Source organism: Egretta garzetta, unplaced genomic scaffold, assembly GCF_000687185.1.
Source record: "Egretta garzetta isolate BGI_Z169 unplaced genomic scaffold, ASM68718v1 scaffold45, whole genome shotgun sequence".
NCBI classification, from domain to species: domain Eukaryota; kingdom Metazoa; phylum Chordata; class Aves; order Pelecaniformes; family Ardeidae; genus Egretta; species Egretta garzetta.
In genome coordinates, this window is record NW_009260028.1 from 10,954,765 (window position 1) to 10,966,523 (window position 11,759).

The window sequence follows — 11,759 nt, forward strand, 5'->3', positions numbered from 1 at the left end:
GGGTAATTCTTAATTTTTGATTTTTATTTTTATTTTTTATGGAGGCAAAAGGTTCGAGTTTTTTAGTTTGTTTTCTGGTTTGGGTTTTTATTTTGTTTTTTAATGTGCTTTATGATCACATTGGTCAAGTAGGTGGGAAATGGTTCCTTATCTGAGTGACATCTCAGCACTTCTCCACAGGTCTATAAGAAGTACGTACCGCAGGGCTGTCTTCATTTGGCTTCTTCTGCGGGACTTCCCAGGACTTCAGCACTTGGGCTTGACAGAGCTAAGGATGGAAGTGCAACTTAATTCATTTCAAGACACTTAAGTACTTTGCTAACTTCGTGCCCTTGTAACAACATAATTACATTAATAATAGTAATAAAACAATTATACATAACTGCAGTTTTCTATTTTAAAACAACTTGAATTGAGCACGGTGCAGAACTGTTTGCATTAGCAGTGCCCACGCTGTCACCAGCCAGGGAAACTGCGGGAGCTTCTCAGCCTGCTCAAGCTTACCAAGCTTTATGGCTTTCAGACCTGGGATGCTCTGCACCATGTTCTCTTGGCCAGGGCACACCAAGGTAGCCAGAATACACACAAGGAGGCACTTAGCGAGGCGGCTCAAATGTTGCTGTGTTAAACCCACCAACTGTAGTATTCAATCATTTACGCTTTGTATACAACAGGCAATATCACTTCTCATGTAATCAGAAGATGCAATGAAGTTATGTGAGCTGACAGCTCCCCTGTGAAAAGATTTTTTCCTCTAAAGAAAGCCATGTTGATCTTAGACCTGGAGTAACTTTTTCCTCCCCTTTCTCCTATTATGGGAAAAGCTGGGTTGTTTTTTTCTCAGTCCTTACGTAAGTGACTAATTTCTGTGAGTGCTGCTCCCAAATGGACTAAAGATCCATTCCTAGGGAGTAAGTAAAGTAACATCAACACATTTCTTCTGATCCAAAAAACACTGAAGCCAAACCAAAGCCTCCCGGTGGCAGATGGAGTGAATGTGGAGCGTCTCGGGTGAGTTTGATCCAGAGCACTCGGGATTTGGACCGTTCTGGCCCTCTGTCCCATGGTAGCAGAAAAGCTGTGGGTAAGTGAACCCCAATTTTTTTGCAAAGGTATGACCCCCGCTTTCCTTTTCTGCCCAAGGTACAAGAAGACATTCTTCAGAGTATGGTACTGACATGGTTATTGCACTTAGGGGAAACTAAGTACAGCAGAAGGCGATGGAAGCAGACATCACAAATAAAGGCAGAAGACCCTTTTATTTCGCATAGACAAAATGCAAAGAGTGTCTCATTAAATTAATATTAAAAAAAACCAAAAACCAAATCAATCCCCTCACTCCACTGACACCACTCATCCTAATTAACAACAAAAAAAGAACAATCAAGGACCCATTTTCTAATTTAAAAAAAAAAAAAAGTGCAAACATGACAAAAGACTGTTTGTTTTTCCAAATCAATGTTCCTGTTGAATTCACAAGTAGGGTGATTTTTTTTTTGTGATTTTTTTTCCCTTTTAAATCTTGTCTGATGGAACTTCCAGTTAAAATGTTTTAGTTAAGTCTCCATGCACTTCGTAGAAAATCAGTAAAAACACAAACGCTTGTGAAGATCAGAAAACTGGACTCTTTTACCCAAAAATTCAGATGTCCAGTCAGATGAAGCTCACACTCAGACAGAAAAAAAGCAAAAGAGTCTTTGCACTGTCTGTCGTTCATATTATTATTATTTTTTTGTCAAATATTTTGGCAATCTTCTTCTTTAATTATAAATATTGGAATTCAATAAAAAAAAGGTAGCTTTCATTGGATTTTTTTGTCAGTGTAAATATTTACAGCCACTGTCCAGCCATGCTCTTTTTGTTATACCAGGGTGTAAGATTTTGCGTAGGGGTTGTTTCCTTTCAAGTGGCCCCGGGAGTCCAGCAGGGATTCTTGGGAGCTGCTCATTTTTGCTGCCTGTCCTAGCTCAGCTCCTTCTCGCTGAGGTAACGTTGCCACAGCACCAGGTTGCCATGACTGTACTTCTCTTGTGGAGGATGTCTCCATGGGTATCGGCTCCAGGACGGTGGGGCGCTTCAAGGTTCGGCTTTTCTGCGGCTCCAGGCAGGCTTGTCCCAGACCCAGGTCTCTGCTCGTGCCCTGCACGCCACGGTTCAATAAAAAGTCCATCCTAAGGTAGGGTGGCAAATGCATGAGATCACCTGGGGAGGCAAATGTGAAAAATAAGTCCTTACTTATGGTCATACACTCACTCTGTTACGCTCACCTACTGGCTGGGGGATTCAGCCACCAAAGCGGAGCATCTGTAATCAATCCAGCTGCAGCGTTTATAATCGGTGTATAGTTTGTTGGCCATTTACTATACTGGGATTTTATCGAATCAAAGGTAATGGGTCAACAAACTCCTTTGGGGCAGATCCCTAAGGATTCACTATGAATATTTGTTTTCATAATAGAATGACTATACTGAGAAGTGCGATGTGTTTTACGTGCACTCACAGCATAAAGAAGATAAACTGAAAAGACCAGAAAGGTTTTCTCAAAATCCTAAAAGAAAAGGTCTTGGTTTTCATTTGTCAAAACCTGAAAAATGTGGAGGCTCAGTAGATTTCCATTTCCTATTTTCCATTTTGAATGAAAATGTTCACAGTTACAATTAAAGACCCCAATCTAGAGTACAATGACTGAATTATTTTAAATGGATGCATGAGTGTTAGGGCTGTAGTTTTAAAGTGATTTCTGAATAAAGCAGAAAAGCATTTTTGCCCTAACACAACAACATTTACCTGCCATCCATCATCACTGTGTTTAAACCACTAATGATTTTCTACCACTATGGCCATCAATATGCTGCTGTTTTGTGGCAACAAAATGCATTGGGGCTGGCACCCTAGCTCTTGCGTCAACCTTCCTTTCTGTTCTGTATGTCAAGGAAACCTCTTACTCGTTATTTCCCCCGATTCCTGGGCATTTCTATGTGAGCCTGGTGACGGCAGCCTGCTCAGCCCAGAGGATTTACCTTTGCAAAGCTACCGAGTTGAAACAGGTACCTTGAACCTGCCGTCTGGAATTAAGTAGGGGTGAGTGTTACCTTCCACGTCTCTGTGCATGTGTTAGACCTGCTACAGAAGGCAGATTGGCTCATTTGTTGTAGCTCTACCTGTTACGCATTCATAAAGTTGCTTCAAGGAAACGAGGGGCAATCAGGCACACAATGACGTTCCCTAAAAATATTTGATGGTGTAGCGTAACGTATATATGAAAAAAAGCAGTGTTACAGGTGCATTCAACAGCACTATTTCCCCTTCTTTACAGACCTCTTCAGTGTATAGCTTCCCTTTTATGGCTGATATCAAAAACACAGTCTCATCTACAGGTGGGATGCATCCCGAATGTTTAAAGTAGAAGACTCACGGCACTACTACACCTGTGTCTACATGAGCTATTTACGGCGGTAGAAATTGAGGCTGGCCTGTGCCGGTGGCACAAACAATAGACCAGCAAAGCACTTGCATGTAATAAAACAATATACAACAATTTCGTTTTTCCTAACCAAGCTAAAAGCTGTCCAATGATCTAAAATAAAAAAGTTCTTTTACTTTCTCATATAAGTCAAAGCACTGCAAATCTTACCTAAAAGACTAACAGCACCTGCTCTATCCATAATTTCAAGTCACAGACAGAGAATTGCTGAGAAGTTACATTTGGACAGAATCACTGTTTATTCCTATAGAAATCCCACAGGCACTGTCTGACACCATATGTTTTATCCTAGTTACGGCTCCAACAGAGATGCACGGTACACGGCATTTAACCCCCACAGAGTTTAGGCTGACATATGCACCACGGCAACATTTACGTAAGGTTGGAGAGAGAGGGGGAGGTTTGTGCTTGTAATCATCCTGATGGCCGCTTGAAAAATGAATTGTGGCAACATTAATTGGTTTTACTCCTTCACCTTATTTTCTTGCAGTACCTTTCATGCCAAACACACTCAGCGTGTGAGACCTATTTTGGCTGAGACAGCAATGTACCTGCCGCTGGGGTAAAGTACATCAGGACATGGGCACAAGAACCGACAGGCGCAGGCAGGCGCCGACTGACCCCATGTAACCATGGGCATTGAAGTGGGCTGCCTGCGGATACGTCCCTGCTGCCCAACAGCTACGCTGCTCCCTTTGCACCCAAGCCCCCACCCCCTGGCCCCTCATGCTGCACCCCAGTTATTTTGCTTCTGGGTTCCCTTTTGGGCTGAGTCCTTCCAAAACTCAGTTGTGGGGGGCAGTTTGCTCCAAGGACCATTCCCCATGGGCTGCAGGGAGGAGACAGCCTGGATGGGAAATGCTGGCATCACTTGCTCCCTATGGCTGTATTTTTTGCAGCATGGCAGTATCCTAAATCAGGAGCCTTATCACTACCCACTCCTCCCCAGCGGGGGAGAGGGACAAGAGTGTAGGAGCCCCTGATGCTGCTCCCGTGTACCTGTCTTTGCCTGCTAATGAAGGTGGGGAGGGCCTTCGTTTGGGCTGCCTCAGGCATGGGTTATCGCCGCCAAGGCCCCAGCGAAGGCAGGCAGCAAAGCACACCTCTGAGGTGGCAACAGTAGGCACGAAAACGTTGTGACTAACTCTAAGACCAAAGTAATACCTTCCCTCTTGTCAGGGATGTTTAGAGACTGCTGGGGTCAGAAAGCAGGGTTCCTCTCATGCTCCCACAGTTTCCCCCCGTGTGAAACAGGGGTCCCTCAACCCTGGGAGAAAAGGACCAATTTTCTGTGCTGAATCCACATCCCTATGTCCTGCAACAAGGAGCCTTTTTCCTGAAGCTGTCTGTCGCCCTGACACTGGCTGGTGGGACCCCGACAGGTCATTTCACATGCATTGCCTCTGACTACTGCATTTTCAGTTTTATGGCTGACGTTCTGGGAAGGAGTTGGTGCAGAGCAGAAGCTGGAGCATGGCTCATTGGCAGTCCCCTGCCGTTGCCTCGGAGAGCCCCTTCCATATCTTAACGCATCGCTACTTCTTGAGAGTGAGCGATGGATATGCACGGACTGTAAAATACTAGTGTTGAGCTTTCCAGAGATGAAGGCTGGTTTTCAGGCTGCTGCCTAGACATTTCTCACGTGTATTTAAGAGCTTCAGGCTATGTAAAAAAAAGACCTTTTTTTCCTCCCTAAATCTACATAAGAAAGCATAGTCAATAATCTCTGTAAACAATACACAGTCATTTTACTGTAATTTTCTAAATGTCTGCGGGTGAAGTTCCGACAGGATTGCAGTAATGAGAAACCAGAGAGTGTAACTTGTTCGCCAAAGCTGGATACACAACGCGCAATCTCTGACATGACTTACACAGAGCACTCATCATTTGATAGGATGCACACATTTCCCTATCACCCAAAACACCAGTGCTCCTTCTTATCTGCAAGAAGCATCTTTCCCTGCAACTGCTTATAAAACAAAGCAGATTACTAAAATCATTGGAAAAGAAAAATTTTGAGAACGGAACTATCTCTTCTTTACTAGGATTGAAACAGCCTCACAGGATGAAAAAAGTCTTTGATTGATAAGAACTAATGTGTTTTCTGACTTAAAAACACAGTCTTCAAAATATAACCATGGGAGTTCACTTTTACCATTCCTACATCAATTCTGAAGGTATTTTTGAGGGGATTAAAAGCCTCTTGCCATATCTATGGAGTTACTTGGAAAGACTTTGGTTCTCATCCTTCTGGACACAACAGTGTAGACATTTTTTTTTGTTTCTTGCTATTCAGCTGAATGATGGTTTTTTTCAGGCAAAGCATTACCAAGTTTCAGGACGGTTCATTGCCTTTGATGCTCTAATTACCTCTTTTCAGAGGTGTGTATGCCTTATTAGTAATGAAAGCAAACCTTTCAAGTGCATGAGCACTGCAAATGAGCATGTTTAATAATTCATGCGTTTTGGCTTTATTAGTACAAAAGACATTCTAGAACTATAGTTTTCTGATGCATTTTTTAAAAAGGGAAGCTTGCTGTATTTAGAAACACTGAGTTTGCACACAAATAATAAACATTCATGGCAATTTAAGCCAGAGCTACCTCAGTCTTTTTTTTTTCTGAGTGGCTAACCCTCTAATGAATTATTTAGTATACTATGTATAAGAAAATGTTAACTTCAATAAATATTTGTAAACAAATGCTAAAAATCACTTTGCATGATATTTACCATAAACAACACATTTTCCCAAAAAGAGAGTATTTCCTGAGTTAATGTGGCACTGAGCAAAAAAAAACCCCTTTATTTCAGTACAGATAAGATGATATAAAAAGTCTTGCAAAGACGATAGATTATTTTAGTCTTCTGGAGGCCAGCTTTGGGTATAGGAAGGTTTGGGATGAATTTGACAGGCTACATAGAGGACAAAATACCACTGCTCAAATTTTCTGGATTTTATTCAAGGTAGCTATCTTATTTGCAGAACTAAACCAATCTGAGATGCACTCCTTTCTCCCTGAAGATTTACCTCATACCTCTTTCAAATGCCACAGAGCTTACATGTATTTTTGCTTTCATCTGCTCCAGAAAATCTAAGGTTTTGTGCGATATTCAACACAAAGATCATCACAGACTGCAAAGAAGATGCTCTCACCAAGTTGTCACATGATAGCTATATTTTCTCATGAATCATAACTTCTACTAAAGCAAAAGCAATTTGTCTTCACAACGCTCCAACACAGACACCCTCAGTGATGATGACTGCCTGATGATTTTCAAGTTTTGATTGCCATTTGAGGGAAATTCCATGCTATTTGAAAGATTATTTTAGAGGGGTTTATAAAGTAGGACTGGTGACTATGACGGGATATTTTATTTAACAAAGGTAAGAGTAAGTCTGGGTAAATAGGGTATTCATACAGCTTGCTTAAATAGGCGAGTGGGTGAAAAAAGCTCTTAAAGATCTCTCTGGCGTGATCTCATGGGATCAGAGATCATGCCAGAACTGAATCCACACGGCTCTGTTAGCATGGGTGAGGCGTCTTGCTGACGTAGCTATGTTGATTTGGGACGCGAGTACACAACTCTTCATGACATCGTGCAGTGCTGGGGGGTGCACAAGCCCTGGCAATGACGGAGTGCCACTGTGTTGGGCATCTTTTAGCTTGTCCTGAGTTTGGAAGGGGAAGCACTGATGGGATTTTGTGTTTTCCTTTGAAAGGAAGAAAGGGAGACAGAGCTACTGACAAGCTAGCTTTAAGTTCAGGTTTGTGCTGGTTAAAATGTTTAGTGGGGCTTTCCAGCTAGCTAGTACAGTAAATATACCAGTGAAGCCTTTGCTGATTACTCTCAGGCTGATTTTCAGAAAAAGGACTGCCTATAGGAAAAGCTTATATTAGAAACGAGGAAGGGGTGGAGGGTTTGCAAGGCCAAAGTGAGAGGATTGATGAAAGGAAGAGCGCAAGTGATGTTCAGAGGTCTCTGTCACTTCAAAAACTGACACACCATTAAAAGCCAGCAGGCAAAGCTTTCTTAGACAGCTGCAGCTCGAGCTGAAGCCAGGCTGATAGCAGCAATAGCATTTCTTACAACTGCTGCTGTCAGTGTTTGAAATCAGCTGGCGCTCCCTCCCTGTCCATCTTCTGTCCACGTATCCTGCACTGAACCCGCAGAGCAGTCTGCACTGCAGTCATTCCCACACCAACAGGCTATGGGTCAGACCCGCAAGGCTGGCAGGGCACTGCAACATCGGATAGAAATACACTTAATAAGCAATAAAGCCAACTCTTTGGTTGCCTTGATCCCGTGTCCTGGTCAGCCAAGTAAAAGGGTAAGAAGCCTCAGCCCTGCACCTCTTTGCTTGGCCGACACAGGTCTCAGCTGGGTGATGCCTCAGTGAAGAGCTCAGCACCAGCTCTGCCCTCCTGTCTTGTTAAATGGGAAAAGCAATGGGATGCAGAGGGAAGCAAGGGGATCCTTTCCAGATGCAGGGTCATTCCTGCCCAGATGCGGGGAGGCGGGTGGGTGCAGGGAGGAGCCAAGGGTGCCTCCCTTGACTTGGCACCCAGTCGACGGGTCAGCTAGATACTTGTTGGAAACTTGGAGGATAATGAAATGAAGACAACTGAAGCATAGAATCATAGAATCACTTAGATTGGAAAAGACCTTTAAGATCACCAGCAGGCAGTCTTTAACTTATGCCTGTGTTTGGTTGGTTGGTTGGTTTTTTTTTTTCTCCCAGGATCTGTTCAGCGTGGAACTGCCTTCCTGATGCTCTTTGTTTAATAATTATTATTTTCTTGTAAATGTTGCAGTAAAATGCCACAACTGAACAATGAAAAAATTCTGAAGGATGCTTTGAATAACAGGGCTCCACTTTCTAGAGCCAGTATTGATCAGTAATGGAAATGGAGGTGAAATTTCCCCATACAAATCACTAACTACTCGAATGAACGGGAACCTCATCTTGCTCTCAGTCAACAGGAGGACACCACCAGGAAGTTCAGGAGCTCTCAGACTCCTTCTGAGCCCACTTTTTCAATACAAAAATTGGATTTCATAATTCTACAGCCCTATAAGGTGATCCAGAATAAAAGGCAAAAGGTCTGAGTACTCCCTTAAATTACAGGCTTAGCAAGCAGCCAAAAGGCAGAAGGGAAGAGGAAGGAGGGAGGCGGCAAGGCACGGCTTTCTCGTTAGCGAAGAAGTTGCTGTCAGAGCAGGCAGGCGCTCTTCATTTCTTCAGAATATCTTCAGCCTGTGCTAAGCTGCCCAAGAAAAATGATTGAAGTGCTCAGTGTACAGAGGACACTTTTAAACTGACCAAATGAATAACATTAAAAAAGGACAGTAAGGTGTCTGGACACATTTCAGCTGCAAACCTGCAGCTGCCTGTTAGGTCCCCTTTGCTGTATGGGCAATTGCCACAGCTCTGCCCTTTGGGGTGATGTCAGGTGCTATTACAGCTTTTGGGCTTCTCATGGTGTTACAGCAGATGACATAAAAATCATGCCTTTATGCTGTTCAAGTTTGTGTTCACATAGATAGCTAATAGCCAAAACACCTTAGAAATATGCCAGGTTTCCCACTTCCAGATGGAGAAATCAGAATTCCCTAAACTTCCCAACCCCCTGCGAGGCTGTACTTTAAATTGGCAAATTTTTCTTTCTCTGTGAAAAGAATTTTCTTTCTCCATGAAAACTGCACCCTCATAGTTAATTTGAAGATCTATAACACTTGTTAAATGTTACATGTTGCGGTCTGTTAAAACTGGCATTTTCATAAAGCATTAAAAATACCAGCTATGTTTCACACAACAAAATAAAAACAACAGTTGCTGTTGACTACAATCATTGGAGTTATCTCTTAAGAAACACCAGGGTAGCAGTAACACTGTAGTTCAGGAGCCAAATTTGCTACTGGTATAAATCAGAGTAGCTATATTGATTTCAGCAAGAGTATAAATTGATTTATACTTACTGGAGATTAGGTTTAAGTGACTGAAAATGAGGATTCCAACTAATGTGGATTTTTTTTTTTTTAAGATGATTCATTTTGTTGTTTAGATCTAAGCCTTCTAATTCCAAGAAAAAGTCCTTAATCAATGTGTCTTAAAGCAAAAGCATGACTGCCACAGTTTAACTGAGATCATACATCTGTAATACATCAACATAACACACCGTGCATACGTCTAACTGTATGCCAGGAGACTTGATTCTCACAGTGTTGTCTACTCCTGAAAGGTCTAATGGAACAGGAACTGAAGGACATTTTTGGTTTGTATTTCTCTAAGCAGAACTTTGGTCTTTCATACAGTGCTGAACTTTATTTAAAGACCTGTTAGATGCTTTGTACCTTTCGGAAGTAACTTTAAGGAGAACTGACATATTTTTAAGGGCCTCTCTGCTGGTGAGCTGGTGGTGTAAGGAAGGAAAAACTGAGTAACTCCAGGGGCCAGATTGATTTAGACCCTATGGAGGTGCCATGTGGATGTTCAGCCTCGCAGAGACGGTGCACCTGCAGAACTGAGGCCTTCCTGAATCAATTTAATGCAACGTCTAAGCTGTAAAAAATTTGTAAAAGGGACCTCACCATGTAAATCAATACGCACTCCAAAACTAAAGTTGAAAAAATTGTCAATAAATAATGAAATGGTGATAGAAAAGTAAAGTGTGGGAGCTCTCCATTCCCATCTTCACCTTGTCACGCAAGCTGCTTCATATATATTTAAGGATGCTCAGAAACAGCAGGCTCCTGCCCACTGGCTGAGCTAGGAAAACCCTGCTGAAGCCCTCACTAAGGTGCCTCTAGATAGCAACGCTGGAGTTCTAAGACTCATTTGCTGATCCTGGGTGCAGTGAACGGAAACTGTTCAATTATACATCACTTCAGTTGAGGGTTAAATCGATCATAACTCCATGGAAACTGGCATCCTTCATGGTTTTATTTCTGGGATATCTTGGGACCCCAGATTCTGCAAAGAGGCTGGAGAGGTGAGGAGTTCAAACTGTACTTGTGGTTCACTGCAATCAGTGGGAGCCACTGTGTTGACCTCAACAGGCTCTGCACCATGCCCATGAATTCACAGCTAAACCTGACCATGCCCAGGCAACGGGTAAGCATGATGCTCTACCAGGACTCATGGGGAGGTCAGGCCCCAACAAGGAAACCAGTATCAGTGCTGCCCTGCTGCTCTGCTGAAGATATATTCATGGATGAATTACTGCACCTCGGTCTCCACATGTACATCAGTTTGAATCACCTGAGTGACACTGATGAGGTGCATCATGGCATTTTTGTTAATTAATCCACCGGGGGCCAGAAGTCCAGCTCTCACATTTAAATTAAGGATGCTGGCACGAAAATGTGAATGATGCTGAAATACATCCACATGTACATACAGCTATGCTTTAAAGGTCAGCATAAAAAGAAGCCCTTACACGGATGGCAAAGCCTATCACTGCAGCCAGACTAAGAATGTACAGTTAAACAAAAAGGTTGTTTCTCTAGAGATATCAATTTCTACTTTACTTTCAGAAAAATAGCACAAGCGCGGCCTTTCTTGCAGGTAAGGGTTGGTTTACATTTTCAGATGCCTATAAGTCTCCTATAGATCTCAGTTTATGTTCAGGTCCTGTGGCACAGGGGAAATGGGAGACCCTGCTGTGTTTGAAGTCAGGCAAAGCAGTAACAGCTATAAATGACAGCAAGGACCTTAAAGTTAGCCTAGGTCAGTTCTTGTCTGTATGGAAACAACTGTTTCTGGTTACCTTGGGCTGACTGCAAGGCCAGGCAAAAATCAGATGCTATGCCACTATCAAGTGAAATGCTTTGGCAGTTTCAAAATTAAAATGGCATTAGCAGGCCATTTCTAGTTTTTGTAGAAGAGAGGTTTAAGATAGGGACTCTTAACAGAACTGCTCTAAAAAATCTATTATTTTAACTGAAGTGGACACTACATCTTTGGTTTGATTTGGAACATTTCCCGGTAGTTTTAGAAATTTAACATTGCAGTTATGACTGTAAGAACATGATAATAGCTGAAAATTTACTGATAAAGGTAATCCTTCCTTTAGGCATGAAACTCTCCACAAGGTACAGTTGAATCCCATGCTTCCAAACCTACAGAATACATGGGTAGTTTATTTTAATAGTTGCAGCTGATGAAAAAAAAGCAGACCACAAAGCAAATAATCAGCTTTAGAAATACAAAATTAAAATCAAATTAAGAAAAAAAAATCTCACTTTTAATAAGAATGACTGTGTTGGTAATAAA

General features: G+C 42.3%; 1 protein-coding gene across 1 annotated transcript in view; it reads right to left on the bottom strand.

Annotated features, from left to right (window-relative positions):
- Positions 1-1,861: 1,861 nt before the first annotated feature.
- The window catches only part of DSCAM (DS cell adhesion molecule), a 404,908-nt gene continuing 395,010 nt past the window's right edge, over positions 1,862-11,759 (bottom strand). The window contains 1 exon segment of the mRNA XM_035896452.1: positions 1,862-2,202. Coding sequence (XP_035752345.1) covers positions 1,862-2,202 — 341 coding nt within the window.